Source organism: Acipenser ruthenus, chromosome 10 (genome assembly GCF_902713425.1).
Source record: "Acipenser ruthenus chromosome 10, fAciRut3.2 maternal haplotype, whole genome shotgun sequence".
Classification (NCBI taxonomy): Eukaryota; Metazoa; Chordata; class Actinopteri; order Acipenseriformes; family Acipenseridae; genus Acipenser; species Acipenser ruthenus.
The window spans coordinates 8,984,270-9,003,734 of NC_081198.1; the positions used below are offsets into that span (position 1 = coordinate 8,984,270).

A 19,465-nucleotide genomic window follows, 5' to 3' on the forward strand; every position below is an offset into this window, starting at 1 on the left:
TTTCAAATTGACGGACATTAAAATGACTTTGCTTATTCAAATGAAGGTACATAACACAGAACAACATATCGCATCTTTCAATATTTTGTTTATTTACATAAGTCATTATTCAAAATAAATAATACATCACCTTGATTGGTCCAGCTCTCAAAATGAAATAATATACTTTAAATATTACGAGAAAGAACTGAATGAATGGCCAACACACATTGTATTTTGTTGTTCTGACATCTTTATTTATTGAATTTTTTTCAGAAAGTAAGCTTTATATTTCAGTGTTTTATAATTACAGAGTAAGGTTGAAGTGTTGAAATGACTGCTGAAATCTCTCAGGATCACAAACAGACCATGTCTAAAAAAATAAAAACAAAGGCACTCCAAGTCAAAACTCAGAACTGTAAGAAAATCTATACAAAACAGCCACCTATAAATCTGACTGCAAAGCTTTTTCTTAAGCCTTGTCAGCTTTTAATACATTCTCCAAGTCCCGAAACCCCTCAAAATACCTTTGATACTGAAATAACACTTAATGCAGATTTAACCCCAGGATCATTAGAACACAAGATCAATTATCAAAAAGTATGTATGATCTGTTATAGATGCAAACTGCAATTCACACTTACACCAAGTAGTGTATACAGAGAATGGTATGCAGCGCCATATCATTACCATTATCTGAGACATAAAGACAAACGGGTAAGCTCCGTCTAAAAGTGATTATTATCACAGTTTTGTAAACGTGTTCCTTTTAAGCTTACCATAACTGAACGTAATGTTGATTATTCAGGTTATATACTATAGTAAAGCATTTTTTGTTGTTACCGAAACCTTCACTGTAATCATTATATTATGCAGTTTCAGTGCCGAGAAACAAGGCAATTAATGGTGTACTGCATTGGAATATATACAGGAACATTGTTAAAATAAGCCTTAGTTAACTCGCTTGACTGTGGTTTACCTGGCATGTTCTTCTGTGAACAGTCTGTGATTGGTCGAGATCCATTGCGTGGTATTTGATAATATGGGCAGTGGGAGCCTAAAACACTTTTCCCTTACTAAACCTAAACTATTCGTGCTTTCTTGTCTTATTGCTGACAAGAATCTTATGTACAATATTACTGATTCTACATGACAAAATCATTATCCTACAGCTTAACAACGGGATTCATTAGACATGTGAGACGTTTTTCGAATTCCAAGAAACATGCACAGTAAATCATAGATTATTTTAAAATAAAGCCACACTCCGATAGCAAACTGTTTTTCCAAAAGATCAAAAGTACTAGAAATAAAATAAACGAGTGATGGTAACCTTTTACCTTTCTTTCGACAAGACTTTACTAATCAAGTTCTGAGTATATATCGAGCAGCTAGTGGAGAATGTAAATATCGAGATATCTACGGTAATAGGTTGTTTTGCAGCAGACTTCTTTCATATTGTTTTCGTAATATATTATTGGTATCGATACACAATTATAGGTGAAAAACGTCTTTCCTAATGAGTTCTAAATTTGAATGAGATTTTTATTCTAAGGTTATTTTTCTCTAAAAGTTGACATATGCATTTTTACGGTTCCTCGCTGTTGCTATCCAAATGGTGTCCTGCAATGCCCCAGTGTTTTAAATAAATACATAACTAATTAATTAAATAGTTGTCTGTTGACGCTGAGTGGTCGAAGAATTATTCACTGTTTTTCGGGATTCATAAATTGCTTTGGCATTGGGCAGTTTCAGTTCGATTACCTCGGCCTGACCGTGGTGCATGATGGGAAAGCGCGCTGTTCAAATAATACTGGACAGAGAAGGGAGAGAGAGCGCTGAAAACAAACCTCAGTACATGTCGGGAGGGCTGTTTTATTATTGTAATTCCTAGCGCCATCGGTGACCATGGAGACTACTCCGTGCAGGTATGTGTTTAAGTCTGCTTTAGCCATGCATTTCTACTAGTCAGACAACAATGCGAGTGGGTGTGTTAATGGATCAAGGCACTGCTACCGCCGGTACATCAAAATCGATTTAGTTAAAATGTTGTTGCGTGACATATATTTTTTTGAATGATCGAACATCAAGCAATGTTTCCTGTGCTATGTGAATAGTCTGTTGTTGTGTTTTGTGTCTTTTGACCAAGTTTTTGTTTATGAAATGCCTACATTGTTGTCTGGCCGCTGCAACTCACCTTTAGCTGTGTGTGTGGATACTGGATGGCTATCCTCTTGTGTGAGCTTCACTGTCGCAGGCAATAGAAACGCTCACATCATAATACAAATACATTTGACTCATTGGAGTAATGAGCTCACTAAACAAAACAAACGTCTGTGTCTCCCTTTTATTTGTATTTTTTTAAAAGGCTACTTCACAGTAATCTTTAAAAAGGTCGCTTATCGTTTCAGGGGGACCCCCAGTAATAACTTTACACCCAAGCGAGCTGCAAACAACTTGTACCGAAGCTATGGTGCGGGAGCAGGATTGACATCTGTGCGTAAAGGCAAATTAACTTCCCTGAAACTCCCAACCAGCAGGGAAGTACCTAAAGCACGTGACCTATCGGTGAGTTAAAAGAAATGATAACAATGCAATGCGACTTGATTGATTTATTTTCTCACTAGAAACAATGTAACTTCCATCTTGTAAATTATCGCTACTAGATTATACCCACATAGGGTGATCTCAGAAAAACTTAACATCTATGAATTGTGGGATAGCTACGTGTGAATTAGAGATACTGTTCACGGTGGAATTCAGTATGTGTCACTAGATATAGGTAGGAGTAATAGCACACACTTAGGTCAGATGAAAATAGTGGTAACTTAATTCTTATGCTTTTTTTCCCCCATTATTTAGGAAAGAGACCCAGAACAGATTTCTAAACTGACCGAGAAGAACTGGAATCTGTATTATGTGACTCCATTATATAAGTTTGTATACACGGGGCTTAAGTCCTATTCCAGGCAGCTCTCTGCCTTCATAGTAGCAGAGAAACAGAAGGGTATTGCAGTAGAGGTGGGGCTTGAAACCAACTTCAAGGTGAACTTCTCCATAATCCAAGGATTGACTGAAATTGAAGAGGATGCAGAGGCTGTTTTCCTTCAGGTACAGTGTGGGGAGTGGGAATAACCACATACTATTTTCAGTTGCACCATGTAACCATTTATTGTTTGAGAGATGTTAAGGGAGTAAAATCATAAATGCTGTACTTCAAGGGAAGGTATTTAAGCAGAGATCTTTTGGTTGGTTTTATTTTTACAGTTGTGTGTTTGTTTTTTTTTTTTTGTTTTTTTTAAGGAGTAGCTGAAACAACGAAGTACTATAATACAGCAATGCTGATTGTCCCTTCATTTTATTTTATATTTTTTTCAGATTTGTTCGAAGCCTAAATTTGCCACTGAGGCCACGGCTGAGACAGTGGTATGGAGCGGATGGCTGTCCTGTGTTAATGGGAATACAGAATACCTGAGCTCCCTGCCACCAGAGTTCACCTGTTTACCCCTGTTCTGTGCTAATGGAGCTGCTACTATGACTGCCCTGGTGACCACCTGGTTCCAGAGGACCTTTGACTGTAACTTTGGTCCACTGCGCATTGGCTCCAACAGCTTGTGCTGGTTAGCAGCAATGTGGACTGGCTGTGAGCCTGAAATGGGCATCCGGTACCTGAAGTTATCCTGGAGTCTACCTTGTAGTCCTCCACTAAATGTCTCCTTCACTGTCCACCCAGGGGATGCTTGGGAGTTGTGGAGAAGCATCAGACAGGATCAGGTCAGAATGACCATAGAGGAAGTGGACCAGTTTATGAGCTGTCTAGAGTCCCATTTCTTCAGACATTTTAAAATACATTTGTCAGCTGGGGAGTTAACTGATGTGTCCACATCTCTTGGATCAGCTCACAGAGATGGAAAAATAAAGGTAAGCAGTGTTAACCAAGTGGTTTGTTTAATGTTTATCTATCTTTTGATGTGCAAAGGAGTATAATGTTTATAACAAATGGGGCTCTGTCAGTTCTGTTTTCAGACAGGGTTTAGCTATTTTGTTCAAAAGATTTCTTTTTAACATTCATCACTCACCACAGCTTTAAATGCAAAAGTTTAGATCACCTTGACCAATCTCCAAAACAAGTTTCATCACATTTAATATCTATGTGCTTAACTTTTGAATTGTTTGCTTTTTCATTATTTTGCAGTTCATGAGTAGTCACTACATGCCTGGAATCCTGACTCTTCTTACAGAGAGTGCATTTGTAATGATGCCCATTTAGGCTTCTAAGGAACAAGGTCTTCTCTGAACTTTGAACTGTCATCTTCTATCTTGTTGTATGTATAATAAAATTAAGTTGTGCCCATGTCCTTACACCAATGTAATTATATTCTATTACTTTTTTCTTTAGTGAATGTGGGTTTTTCATCTTAGAACATTTCTGTCTGATATCTTTTATTGGGAATCTTGCTCACTACATGTAAACTTGTCTGCTCAATTAAATTGACAATAATGTAAATATTTTATTTACAGAAGCTTATTTTGTGCACAAACATTTCAGATTTATATACAAGAACAATAACATTAAAAAATGTGTAGATAAAAATCAAGTTAATGTTTTTTGTTCAACAGCCAGGTAATGATGTGGATTTGTTAAAGGATATAATGTGCTCTGTATCAGCAGACATGTCAGATATTCAGTCACATTTCTAGCTTTATATTAAATGTAACAATACTATATACACCGTTGTAGTGCAGTACATTTCTTTTTAAGTGTCACCCAATTCTGACTTGTTAGTTTTAGGCTTAATCCAATTTCCCTGTTAAATAATTGCATTTATGGATGAAATTCACAACAGCTGAGACAATTGTGTTGACCAAAAAAATCCTGGGAGATCATAGGTTTAAATCCTGTATAATCACAGACGCATTGTGACCCTGGCCCAACGCATTTGATCACATTGATCTGGACAAAAGCAGCAGAAAGAAAATAGCAAACTAATTAGAGTACCTAGTTATCAAGTCCTAATCAGTGGGAACAAGTTTTACCTGGTAGCTCTGACCACACTTTCCAGTCTGTGCTGTACAGTTTCTATCTAATGATATAAAAAGCCACCAATGTTGAGTCAAATTAAACTAAAGACTACATTCCTTAAATTTGACAAACTTTTATTCCCCTTAAAGTGAGAAAGTGGTTAAAATTGCATAACTTATCTGCCTAGATATGCAATTATTTGGTTTTTACCACTGCGGAACTAACCAAATATTGCCGATAGCAATGGTTTACAATTATAAAGACAATAATATCTGATCATTAAATGACTGCTTTTTGTCAAGGGAGTCCTGTCTTAATTTAAATCCAAAATATACATGTCCAGTATCAATCTAAAATTCTAAATCACTATGCACAACTAGTCCAGGTAAAATCCTGCATCCTCATTAGCAGACTATTAACATCCACTACATTGTGAATATCTCGGTAAAACATTACATGGCAGTGTAACATTTTATCAGTATGCAATTATGCTATATCCTCCCAGCTCACACAGCACTTCACACATCTACATTAGGAATCTTCCAATGACCAATATGCAAACATAAATAGGGGCATCTTAATGGAATTTGTGCATTAATTATTATACCGTCTTTCCTACCTGGAAAGTTGAAATGTATCATCCTAGACAATGAGTAATAAATATTAATGGTTTTAATACTGATTCTGGCTTGTACTTGAGATACTTTACAGTGCTCTAGACCAAAAAAGAAAGTATCAAATGTGCTGATTCTTGGCTACAGAACATCTTTCAAATTGGGCACATATCAAATACAGGATAGATGTTTATGTTGCAGTTAGAAGACTATTTTCAAATCGGTGTATATTAGAAATTAAAAGCTGGAAAAAAATGAATTATTCCATTTACGAGATAAAGGATACTGATGAAACAGTACCCTGTCTCTATTAGAGTATGAATGATGTTCTACTAAAAACTAAAATAAATATGTAAGCAGTGTCTTGTATGTTGATAATCCTAAAAAAAAAAAAAAAAGACTGATGAGCAAATTAAAGAATAACCATTAGACAATGCCCCCACCCCACATTTTGTATTAAGCATAGCAGGGTTAAGCTGGTTTATGTAACTAGTAGGCATTCCACAAGGCCAGGCCCCATCTGAGACGATACTCCTTCAAGAATTAAGGGAACAAACCATATTCACAGACACTCCAAACAATTTAATCATTGCATAAAATGGTCTTGCTGAATGACTTCAGTCAACCGATATTGCTTCTTCACTTGGCAAAGAGGACAAGTCCTTGGCAGCCTCATGCAAGGTGAATCCACTGTATGTAAGGAGTGATGACATTTTGTCTTCAGAATATATCTTGATTGTTTCTTAATGTTGGCATTCAATCATATAGCACTGGATAGGTTTAGAATGCATCTAAAGTGTGAATGCATAAAAACAAATAAATATTGTCCCTATCCAGCAACTGTTCATAAAGTCTTCAGTCCTTTGCCAGGTAATGCATCCAAAATAAAAACATAATTTCTGCAATCTGACATCACTATATAGGCACTAAAATGCAGTCAAAGGTGCACTCCAGTCAATAAAAGTGCATAGAAACTCCACGGATGGATCATTTGGACATCTTGCACTGCAGGGATCATTCAGGTATAAATCCAGGTTGTGTCACTTAAATGTTTTTACATTTGTATTCATTTTTTTTTTTTTGTATAATCTATTATACATGTGGATAACATGTCTGATAAGCAGCTCAAGATGTGGAGGCACAAGGGTTACCATATATGAGATTCACAGTGAGTCATTTTAATTACCCCTACTCCACCACCAAGCCGGCGATAGTTCATTCCACCATAAAGCCTAGAGAAATACAAAAAAGTGATTTAAAAAATAAAACAACTAATTTATATGAATCCATATACATTAACAGAATGTAAAAGTATTTATGGCTTGACTCGGACAAAGGGGAAAATGTATCCTTGTATATTGCCCTGTTCTGGGGGAGAGGTCAGAAATAGAAACCTTATCATTATTAAAGAATTACGTCAATCTCAAAGTTTTTTTTTTTTTTTAACAAAAACATCCAATGCATGAACGCTTGCATTCAGACAAATTTAAGGTTTTTACATTTAACATGTGAACCAGTAGGTGGCAGCAACTGCTTACCTCCATGTATTAGCATCAGGATCATACACCTCAATGGTTTTCAGGTATGTTGTACCATCAAAGCCTCCAACTGCCATTAACTGTCCATTTACTACAGCTAAACCAACCTGAAACAAAAGGAATGCACAGAAATGAGTTTTTGTGTTTCCAGCTATGCTGATGCATACAAAATAAACAAACAGTATCAAAAATATTATATAATAAAACTGCAACTCCACTTTAGTTTTATTGTATTTGAGATGTGTTCGACTTTATTTATGTACACATAACGGAATACAGGGGGACGGGACTATTGTAGAAGACCTTAAAAGAACTGTCCACTTTGATCATCAACTTATAAATTTAAAATGTTCTTTACTAAACATGCCTCTGAGTCTGTATGCATAAACTGAATTTACATGCGACATGATTTTAAGAAATTGTGTCGGTTTCGAGCACGAAATCAACCAGCATAGCCATCCAATCAGACTTACCCCACTCCTTCTTGAAGTCATGGCCACCACAGGAGACCACTGGTTGGTTCTGGGGTTGTATCTCTCTGCGCTGCTGAGCTCCGTGGTGTCATCTCGTCCTCCCACAGAGTAGATCATGTCCTGGTACACTGCACAGCCCAGATGCTTACGACGGGTTCCCATTGGCGCCACAGTGTGCCAACGGTTCTCTTGAGGGTTGTAGCGCTCAACTAAGAAAGAGAAGAGCTTATAAATGTCTTAAAATAGCTCAAGGCTTGCGGCACTACTATTAGAGTGGTTATCTGATGGTAATGACCTGTTGTGCCTTAATGCTGGCCCAAGATAATTTATTTTTCATAAACGTGCTACACACCGGTATTGAGAGGGGACGTCCCGTCCGACCCCCCTACTGCATAGAGGAACCCTCCTAACACTGCAACTGCAACTCCCAGACGTCTGGTACTCATTGAGGCGACCCGTGTCCACTTGTTCTCCTTAGGATCATACCTACAGGGGGAAAAAGTAAAACTTCCATGTTTGTGGACATTTCTTTATGAGTAGCATTATGTCATATACATGTAATTATATATTAAATGCATGTTACATAATAATGGAAGCATATTTTTTCTAAGCTAACACTTGATTACGCCTACTAGTATTTGTATGCCTTTACCTTTCAACAATGTTGAGACAGGAGACCCCGTCCTGCCCTCCCACTGCATACAGATACCCTCCAAGGACGGCCACTCCAACGCTGGTCCTGCAGGTGCTGGTGGGGGCCACATCACTGCTCCACTGGTTTGTCTTGGGATCGTACCTGAGAGGGGAAAATAACACATGATTTCCAAGTAAAGTCTGAGCATCAGAATCAAAGTTCAGCAGTGGTTATGCAATACTGTTTATATGGAAATGGAAAAAAACCCAATGTTTTTCTTATCTTTTTGCATAAAAACTGTGTCACCTCTACATGTATGTTCACTTTAAAACGTATCTAGCAGAATTGATGTAGCAGACCCAAGAGACTCTTAATTATGGCAGCTCTGTTCAGATCAATTAAAGTACCAAGAATAATTTCACTAATACGTGAATAACACTTAACTTACCTTTCTACACTGTTAAGATACGAAGAGCCGTCATGTCCTCCTACTGCATACAAGAGATCATCCAGGACACTCACACCAACTCCACAGCGTCTCTTGCTCATTGAAGCCACCATGCGCCATTCATTTGTTTGGGGGTCGTATCGCTCCACACTGGAAATTGCATCCCCACTGCACCAGCCTCCAACTGGAAGACATTAGGTACCAATTATGGTATGTACAAAGCTATATGCAAAGACAGTATTCAAATGTTTATAGAAAAGCTAAAAAATGTTGTAGTCATGGATAAAATGTTCATTGTCCACCTATAACTAATACAATTAGACATATAAGTCTATTGCGTTTGGGCAATATATGTAATTTTTGCATGTTATCCTATTTTATCTATTTTGATTTCCGTGGAGAGAAACAGCTGCCCTGTCTGTTTTCCAATTTTACAGTGTCAACGCCCTGGAAATGAGGTCATTGGTTCTAACACTGGGTAAAGACTTGTCATCCTGCACATGCATCCAATCTAGAATTTTTGTTTGAATGCCAAAGAGGCTTGAAAGGTAATGCAGATAACTCCACTCCACTCCTCTTCTTTCTCAGCCTCTTAAGAGAGGTGTTACACACATCTTGAAAAAAGGCATCCAATGACACTGTCTTAAATAAGTCCCTCATCTCAAAGTAGTGCAGGAAACATGTTAATCTGTTTTTCTCTTGTCACCAGTGATGAAGTGGTGGTTGCAAGCATCTGTTCCTGACTTTTGTCATAGCCCAGCGTATAAAAATTCTCAACAACACCCACCTGCAAAAAGAACCTCTCCACAGCGGATGGGCTTTCGTGGACGCGTTCTTGGTCCCTGCATTAAGGGGCGTTCTTGAGGTAGGAGCAGGTAGTTCTTGGCTTCATCAACCAGGTCTCTGTTTTACAACAATTTAAACTTGTTAATCAATAATTGTTCCCCTATTCCCTCACTGTAAGACTATATCGATTCCTGTAGTAGACTGTGGTTCTTTTTTCTTCAATGCTAAATACATTTAATAGGAATTTCCACTTAACATTTCCCGGCAATGTAAACCCTCAAGCATTTAATCTTTAAGTCATCAGAGAATGTTTCACATACAGCATTAGTTAATTTGTTGGCTTGCAATACTGAACAGCACTTCAGTTTGTAACCTCAGCTTAGATACAGCATGCTAGCTAATGGATGCTGGGAGACTAATCTTGGGATATTACTATTATTATTAAAACTTAAATTCCACTGACAGCTGCCTGGCTGCTCTCAAAGCCACCAATATAAAGGATTAGATGCAGTTAAGAACTAAATGAATAGAAATGCACTGCAGCACAGGAAATAGGATAATGACATGAGCTTTACTAGTAGCACAGGGACTGGCTTACGGCTCCCGGGTGAGGTTCTGATCAGTATGTTTAAAGGCCTGCGTTAGACAAGCAGTGATCTGGCTGGTGTTACATTTTAAATCATCAAAATGCAAATGTAGATCTATGCAACTATTTATCATTATTGATTTTATGCTAGTTCTCTTCCATCAATTTGTTTTAAAATAAAACAGCACATAAAAAAAAATGATGAGCCATTGTTCTATGCAACACATCACATAATATTTGAGCAGGTGCAGTACATTACCACTTTTCATAAATGCAAGTAAATACTTCACCAAACCATTCAACCTTTTTACAGTTTGGACTTTCAGATTACCAATTACTACAGCTGTATTAGGTGTGTAACATTATGGACAATCTCTACTAAAGTAAGCAGCACAGATCACAAAGTAACATGTCCCCAGTTGACAAGCAGAGTTCCACACAGAGCAGAGTAACATTATTTTCCTGTCCTAATTTAATTATACAGGTAGTTTTATTTTCTCTTGTGCATTAAGGTTGTTCCAGCTTAAGGATACAAAGGTGGGTTGCTCTCGTCCATATGTCAATGACTTACGTCAAATAATTTCTGATGGAAAGCCCTTGAAACAAGCTTTAAAATGTTATCGGTCTAGGTCATACCCCCATATGGAGAAAGATTAGGTCAAAGGTTCTTCAGACACATTTTCACCTTGTGGGGCAGCAGTTACAAGCTTTTCTTTGGAACCATTTCGCCATCACGAATAGTGTGTTATTAACCACAAATGCAAGAAACACCTCTACTGTCCACATGAATTGCAATGACCCAATTGCAGGATAGAAATAAGGAGGGACACCCTATATAAATATATTTCAGACGGTTGCTTTATTTGGAGGTATTATTTTTCTACTGGGCCTAATAAGTCAAGTTAAAGTAACCTTTACTAGTACTAGTAACTCTACTAGTAACCTGAGCTGCATTCAGTGCGTGCAGCTGAGCAGGCAATGTTTGAAACCAAACCAAACCCTCTTGCAACTCCAGAAGCACAGGGGACCCACAGTGAGCTACCATTTCTCAAGAGGTATTTAAAGAGGATTCTCCTTCATACTAAAAAAGCTGTACGCGAGATTCAGTCATTTAGGATTAGAAACTAGCCATGCAATTAGAGTGTAGAAAAACAGGTACATGACTGAATAAGAATTCCAACAGGGGGTCAAACAGTTGCTGTAAATGCAAAATAGTTTGCAGCCAATAGAGAATGCGTTTGCTACTGCATACTATGATAACCTATTAAAATAGTACCTGCACTCCTCATCACTCTTTATAAGGGGATCCGATCCCACTGTCCCAACTAAGAACTTCGGGCTAAGGAGGGGTAATCGAACATGCTGCAGCACCTGATGGAAACAACATTAAACAGCATTATTTCTTTTCAGAACAAATCTCATACATAACAAAATGCTCTAATAAATGCTCTGTTATGAACTTTATTGTATCACTAAGGGCTTGGCTATTCTTTACAACCTTTAAAAATTGGAGTCTACTGTTAACACTTGTTAACACTACTGTTGTACTGTCCGCACAAAAAAAACATGTTGCTTCATTTTAAGGCTATGCTTATGGCTTATGCTGCTTATTAATAAAAGGGATATTAAACACTGTGCAGCCTTTACATCAATGCAAAACCAGCATTTCATATCCTCGAACAACGCTTATGCTGATATTCTGTTCCAACAATATGCATTCAATTTGAGCAGCAGGTGTTGTAAAGGCCACATGTAGATGGATATGCATCTGTGCTGAAAACCTTTTCTTATTGATCCAAAGTTAAATGTACAAAACATAAGACAGGAACAATATGTAACAAGTTTATTCACACTACATGGTGTTGTGTAGACCTACAAGATCTTTACTGTATGTGTCTAAAGTGCAGACAACTTGTCACTGTGACGGCTCAATACACTACAGTTATAGGGGAACCAGTAGCTGGTGAGGCACCTTGATCTTTCTCTGCACACACCAGCTGGATATTGTAATGCCTTCACCTGTGGTAGCTGGGGACGTCTTTCTTGAATGCTGTATTTCACCCAGGCCATCACTGCGCTGAACACCTGCTCCTCACTGCGCACATTTAGCTCGTCACTTGAAATAATATCGATCAGTTGGTTGGATGGCAGCAGCATAAACTCCTCACTCTCCATTACCTAAAAAAATGGAATTAAACAGAGTTATTCCAAATACAGTCCTCCTAAAGGCAGGCTGACATCCCCACCTGTTAATGATCGGCTTCCCTATGTAGAAAGCCATCAGTCAAGTGCTTGACAACCAGCATATTACATACAGACTTCAATTCAATGAATGCTGTATACTGAACGTTCCACAGGTGGTCTTTATAGACTAAACTTGAATGAGGTTCCTAAATATAGAAACCAGCATGACTGCAATAAAACTCCCACTGGCACAGAGATGTGACTAGTGTAGAAATACAGGAATCACCAGTGTGTATCAGTGCAGTGATGATGGGCAATCGAAGCAGACAGAATTTGGAAGCATTGCTCTTATCAGATAACAAGGAATATAAGACTTCTATATTCCAGTACTACAGTAACCTATTAAATTTTGGGGAAAAAAATAACTTAAATATTTTAAAAAGGAATGCAAACTGAAGCAATTACATAGTACTTGCATTTAAATAAGTTTTGAATTACTCATCCAGTCAATAAGATTTTACTGCTTCATGCAGTCTCTTCACATTTGTGATGCAAAACATTAATACATACATTTGCCTGCAGAGATATACTGATCAAAACCAAGACTGCTGATCTCAGTATTCTCACAATGCCCCTTAGGCTTTTAAAACATTCTACTCTGTTTTGTCAGATTGTGACACACTACTTGTATAATCTAGTCCTTAATTGTTGTTCCGTAACAAATTGCAATATTACAAAATTACTAATGTATTTTTTAGGTTTTAATCTTGCTCATTATTATTATATTAGGGCAGCAGTGTGGAGTAGTGGTTAGGGCTCTGGACTCTTGACCGGAGGGTTGTGGGTTCAATCCCCAGTGGGGGGACACTGCTGCTGTACCCTTGAGCAAGGTACTTTACCTAGATTGCTCCAGTAAAAACCCAACTGTATAAATGGGTAATTGTATGTAAAAATAATGTGATATCTGTATAATGTGAAATAATGTATAATGTGATATCTTGTAACAATTGTAAGTCGCCCTGGATAAGGGCGTCTGCTAAGAAATAAATAATAATAATAATATTATTATTATTATTATTATTATTATTATTATTATTATTATTTATTTCTTAGCAGACGCCCATTGTAACGTCTGATCATGTAAACAACGTAAAATATCAATAAGGTACTGAAGAAATGTAATGTCTAGGGGGGAGGATGTTAGCACCTTGTATCCAAAATGTTTCTCTAACCAGGACGTGTTAATCTGGTTATAATTAGTCACCACGCTGCAGATCCATGTGGGTAACAGACCTTTGCCTGCTACCATGAAATAAGATCAGGTGACAAACCTAAAACTTGAAGGCTGTCAAACACAGCTTATTGAAAAATGCATCCCTTCCATCTAATTCTGGGAAGTGTTTACAGCCGACAAAAACCTGAGGCACACTCAAATAAACACAGCGTAGTTTTCTGGGCACGTATTTGTGTATTATCTGCCATACCGAATTTGCCAATGCAGGTGGGCAGTCTCGAGAAATAGCTTATTTCTACCCGTTGTTTTGGTAGTCTAGCCTTCAATTTATTCCATGTTTATTATCTTTGCATTTAAAAGTTCCTTTTGATTTCCTTGCTCAGAATAATAATTTCCTTCGATAACCATGAGCTCTGACAATTATGAATGAACCATAACCGGAATCATTTCCAAAAAGAGCCCCAATACAATAGCTAATTTAAACAGACTGCATAGACATGTGTGCAATTCTTGAAAGACTCAATGGGCTTGTTTGTTGTAACATCCTGGCAGGAGGTGCAAGATAAACATATTGTTAAAAGTAAAGGTTGTGAATGCTGTGAATATCTGGTCTGTGTAATATTGTGAGATGTAGCAGCAAAACAAAAGTCGGTTTAAAATACAGTTGCAGCTGGTCTGACTCAGAAAACAATGACGACAGTAGGTATGAGTTATACAAGTATTGGCAATAAAAAAGGTTAAATTACACTAATGAGACTCCCTCTATCAAGTGTGTTCAAATTTCTGAGATTCAATAGAGTGTTTCTTGAAATCTAGTCAAAATGCCACTTACACCTAAACATAAAGCAATCCAGATTTCCTTTGGGATGTGAAAGCACTTTCCATAGATTGCTGTCAACTGCTGTCATAATTGACTGTATAGCACCATTTGCTTTATGATGATAGCTGTGTCAAAATCAATGACTAAAAGAGATACAGCAGCATGCAGCAACTGTTTTCACTTTGTAGCTTTTATGTATGTTAACCCCAGCAACTGCAGCATGTATTGACAATAATGAGCTTGTTTCAACAATACTGGAATTAAAACACTGACTGAAGTGCTTCAGTGGTTCCGTTCTGCCAAAACACATCATGCCCTGAACGTTATAACATACAAAGCCCTTAACTCATGTCTACAGACAAGAGTCCACTCTAGACTTACTCAATTATACTGTGTTGTGCAGATTTTATACAGTATTGTTTATTGTTCTAGTTTTACTCTGTATTCAACCATTACTATAGATTTACAGCAGCACAAATAAAAATAAAAATAAACACTTTCTTTGCACTGCAGCTTCTGAAACAACACTAAAGGCTTTTGCTATCTTAAGTTCAACACATTGTGATTGAGATCCCTGCTAACTAAGCACTTTACTTAGTCATTGCTCAGATTTCATTACCAAAAGTATGAAAAGGCTTAAGTTGCACTGACCAGGATTATTATTATTATTATTTTTTTTTTATAAAATAAGTGTGCAAACAACTTCACACACTCTCTGAATGACAGAAGCAGGAAACAATTATGATCCAGCCTTTGTGTTTATTTTTCAGCTAATTCTTTTGAAACCTTACATATGTGCAGCACAGACATTTCCACCGATGAAAGGCTTACCTCCTGGAAGTTGTGCTGAGTGAACTTGTCTGCGATCCTCAGCAGCTCACGGCAGGAGTGGGTGTCAGCGAAGGCACGGATGCCCAGGCAGTTGGAGGGGTCTAGCTGCCGTTTGAGGAACTCGCAGCAGGCCTCCTGGATTTCAGCCAGCTGCAGAAGGCAGGCAGCAGGGAGCAGGGTTTGCACGTTTCCCTCCTCCACAGTGACCTGCGAGGTGTAGGCGAAGTCGATGAGGAGCTCCATGGCACGCTCATCAATGTCACGGATCACCACCTCCGTCTGCCGGCTCTCAGCCAGCTCACCTGTAAACATGGCGCGAAAGTAAGGGCTGCAAGCCGACAGGATCACGCGGTGGGCATAGATTTTCTTAGCGCCCACCACCAGGACCACGTCACATAGCTCCCGGTGTTTGCGCAGCAGGTTGATAACCTCTAGAGTCTGCCGTGGGTGCTTGTCTGACACATAGGGCATTCGCGCCGGCTGTGGCACTCCCTCTGGCAGCTTGTTGGGGTCGCCAAGGGTGCATCGGCTGGTGATGTCCATTCCGGTGGTATCTGCTGGGTATGCACTGATACACCTAGGGAGTAAGGGGTTTGCAGCACAGAGATAACTATTAGTATTTTAAGGCATTACCAGATTGGGCAAGTAGTAGAGACCTTATTACATTAAAGTATTCTTACTTCCCTTTAGAATCTAAGCAGACAGATAAGAGGATGACATGGCAACTTTAGATCAAAAGTATAATACTTGCCAACCATACAGGTTTGCAGTGACTTAAAACTATGACTTGAATATTTCCTAAAGACTTCCCAGCTATCAAGACAGTCACAATTGGTTAGATATAAGGAAGAGGCAAAAATTCTAGCAGCACTAACATGCACCTAATGTTTATTTATTTACTTTTGTACTTTATTTTATACAACCTACAGGTCACTAGTTGTAAAGTCCATCTCTGCTTCCTCTGTCATCTCAATCTTGTGTTCATTAAGCACAAAAAATGACAGTTCGGTACAGCAGAACAAGTGCAGTACCCTTCCTCCACTGGTCTCTCTCTCTCTCCGACAGCTCAATCCTGGGAGTTCATGAAATCCAGTTACAACTACTGTATCCTGTTGCTACCGAAGTTCCAATCAGCTGCTACTTTACAACTCAAGATATTTGTTTGGGTAGAGGGGGTGTGGGGGTTATTAACACAAAGCAACCAGCTTGCATTCATTTAGCAAAGGACTGACATACGCACAGCTGAAAGGCCACAGTCCGCTATACAAGATCAAGTTACAGCTTGTGTCTCAGTAGACATTTTACTCCAGCTATAACTCATGTTATTTTTTCACATTGATTTATAATGCATAGTACTGTATCTGAGCACAATGAAGAGCTTTGCTTTGCTTTACGCTTTGGAAGCTTTCAAAGCCAGGGATTCAGGTCACAGCTACTCTAGTTTAATAGCCTTCCCTGTCTGATCAAAACGGTTTCCTTTACAGCAAGCATTTTAGATCCTTATTTTACTCTGCCCAATACACAGCAAAGGGAGGCACTTAAACTAACATTGCATACAATTCTGAAAATGTTTAATGAAATAAACACCTCTTGGTTCTTTAAAAAAACAAATACAATAATTGTACTCAGTTGTAAATAAATTATTTCTTCATTTCAACTGGCTATGACGGTCCTGTCTTATAAAAGGTCTAGCTTAGCTCTAGTGCATGGAAAATCCAACAGCTGCAAAGTACTCTATATTCGTGCAGTGGTGTATATAACTTGCTTTGACGGTCACTGAAATTGCAGGCATACTGGCAAGCTTAACACTTCTAGAATTACCAGCTTCGTTACCACCTTTAACAAGGGCCATTATCAACTCAGTTGAGTTTAAAAAGAAAATTGACAACCATCACATCTGTGGAGTCTGCTGGTTAAGAGGTATTTTGAGTTTGCAGGAAGGATGAGATGTAAAACTGAGGTCCTACTGTAAGTGACTCTGCAGGAGCAGTTGTTTATGCATAGTTCACCCCATAGTCTCTGTAAGTCACTTTGGATAAATACTAATTAATAATATGGAAATATATTAAAATTCCATATGGGAGCAACAAACCTGTCCTACCACTCAAAATTATTTTATGTCATAAAAAGGTAAGTGAAAAAAAAATGAATATGGTGACCTAATACCACAACCTAATTGATTATGTGTTATTATAAGAATTTTTTAAAAGGATATTTTCAAATAGAGTCAAACATAGCATGCAAGCCCAGCGGAACGTCATTCTTACCTGCGCATTGGCTTTCCGTCCATGCACTGAACAGAGAACCTTCTGTCCCTCACCTGTTGGGATAAAAATGTACTGTAAGCAAAGGTTATCCAATATCACAAGTGGGTGTTGCCTGAAGAGCTGCATCTTATGAAGAATTCAGATCAAAGGAAAATGTGCACTGGCTGCCAGTGCTAACCAATCCCCATTCAAGTATTATGATTGAAAAAGAAAACATTCACTGCAGACAAGGCACAGTTATGTTAATAGTGGAGGGGGAAAAATAATACTAAATTATGATAGATAGCTGCACAGTAAAACAAAGTCAATAAAGTCATTTAAAATGCTCAACAAAATTCACAGTTGCCATGAAAAAAGCCTAAAACCACTACTATTGTTTGACTTTTGTGCCGGGACGTTGTTCGGGTGGTTCGTGTGTGTGATTATTCTTTATTTAAATTTAAACTTTCATTATTAATTAGTATTATGAATAGGAAAACACCAAGGTAGTGTTATAAAATAAAATAAACAGCAGACTTATGAAATACTAAACAAAAAAACAAACAAACAAAAAATTATTACAGATTGGAAGGCTATATGCCTTTATCTTCTGTTGTTCCAAAGAAATTAAATATTGTTACTGAGCCTATTGCTTACTTAATAATCCAACATCGCTTATGTTATATCTGTTTTAAGCCCTGGCAGGACGTGAAGTAATTATGGCATTGTAACTGCTCCAGAATAAAATAAGAGATGAACCAGTCGAGGTGATGATGACTACTGTAATAATGCAAACTGCCATTGGCAGTGACAGATTCCATGTTTCACCAAGATAAATCTTCCTGGAAAAATACTTTATGTTGAGTTGGAGGCCAAGATGAAGTAACATAATGGTACTGTACAAACTAGCTTTTTAATCAAAAAGGACAATTGTGGAAATCTTAGCTGACTGCAACCACATCTACCAAGAAAACAAACGTGGCTCACTGATCAACACTGGCTGTTTCTAATTTAACACAGCACTGTAATGGTGCAACTGACAATTCAACAGGACCATAATGTTTTTCTGGGTTTTAAAATCAGCATTTTTTTTTATTTCCATCAATAACATACAAAATCTAACAACCAAACTGTATTCTACTTTGAAGACTAAGAATTTATGTGGAACTGCCTACTGTTAGTCCATACTGTACTTATAATAATAAATTGGGCTATGTGCACCAAAAAACTGATCATATTATGATAGTTTACATATCTAAAATATAAAAAATGTGCAGTATAACCAGGACCGTTCACGTGTTTTGTTTCATTGATATTTTATAGGAAAAACCATATACTTTCTGCTAATTATGTAAAAAAAAGGAAGCTCTGACATCTCCGTTTACAGACAATGGAAGTCTTACCCGTACACTGGTATTGTTGTTTACCACATTTAGCTTCCTGATAAATAAATACATACATTGTGCATTTTATTTATTACAATTTAAAAACCAATATACAGGATTACTTATCTTAATGTGAACAAATTATACCACATCCACGTTTTTACTTCTTGACCAGATTTGTTATTATTTCAAGTTCATACCATACTGAATTTTACAAGTAACTTATGTTTTTCACAAATCTTGCCGCTACAACATTATATCTATTTTTTCTAATAATGCTTTAACATCTTAACAGACACTATGTAGTGTGTAGGGTATTGTTTTCTTTTCCACGCACATTTGTTTTGAAATTATTACAGATTTAAATCCAGTTTCAAAACAACTAGCCCGGATCACAGTGAATTTAATATTATCAAATAGATAATCACTTTATCAATATTTATATTTATATTTAATCATTCGAGTCTACAATGTGAAATACAATCCTTTCAAACAGTTACTTCTTGTCACTCACGGACGATCCTTAAAAAATATTTAGTCTCCAACCAACCAACCCTCCTTCCTCCTCCACAAGTCCCCCATCAACAGGAAACAGACACACGGTATAAAGCGTCCTCCTAGAAACAAAACCTATAAACGAGGTGATAAAATTAGTTCCGTTTATTTTATTTTTGAACAACACGT

The 19,465-nt window shown here is 37.6% G+C and overlaps 2 protein-coding genes across 5 annotated transcripts; one reads left to right on the forward strand and one right to left on the reverse strand.

Moving 5' to 3' along the window:
- The first annotated feature begins 1,711 nt into the window (after positions 1 to 1,711).
- LOC117409753 (centromere protein L-like) lies at positions 1,712 to 4,353 on the forward strand. The gene is made up of 5 exons (XM_034016021.3): positions 1,712 to 1,907; positions 2,391 to 2,547; positions 2,842 to 3,090; positions 3,358 to 3,900; positions 4,175 to 4,353. Exons 1-5 carry the CDS (start codon positions 1,888 to 1,890, stop codon positions 4,247 to 4,249), a joined length of 1,044 nt encoding a protein of 347 aa, XP_033871912.2. The 5' UTR covers positions 1,712 to 1,887; the 3' UTR covers positions 4,250 to 4,353.
- A 112-nt stretch (positions 4,354 to 4,465) lies between these two features.
- LOC117409707 (kelch-like protein 20) lies at positions 4,466 to 19,397 on the reverse strand. 4 transcript variants are annotated; one of them, XM_059031678.1, is made up of 12 exons: positions 19,332 to 19,397; positions 17,418 to 17,470; positions 15,151 to 15,727; positions 12,101 to 12,259; positions 11,358 to 11,452; positions 9,497 to 9,612; positions 8,710 to 8,893; positions 8,280 to 8,423; positions 7,980 to 8,113; positions 7,628 to 7,836; positions 7,155 to 7,261; positions 4,466 to 6,848 (listed from the first exon to the last, which is right to left on the reverse strand). In XM_059031678.1, exons 2-12 carry the CDS (start codon positions 17,438 to 17,440, stop codon positions 6,764 to 6,766), a joined length of 1,833 nt encoding a protein of 610 aa, XP_058887661.1. In that variant the 5' UTR covers positions 17,441 to 17,470; positions 19,332 to 19,397; the 3' UTR covers positions 4,466 to 6,763. The 4 variants fall into 4 exon arrangements, with proteins under 4 accessions (XP_058887661.1, XP_033871911.1, XP_033871908.1 ...); XM_034016020.3 differs by having other exon boundaries at positions 19,336 to 19,392; XM_034016017.3 differs by having other exon boundaries at positions 19,296 to 19,391.
- Between the last annotated feature and the right edge of the window lie 68 nt (positions 19,398 to 19,465).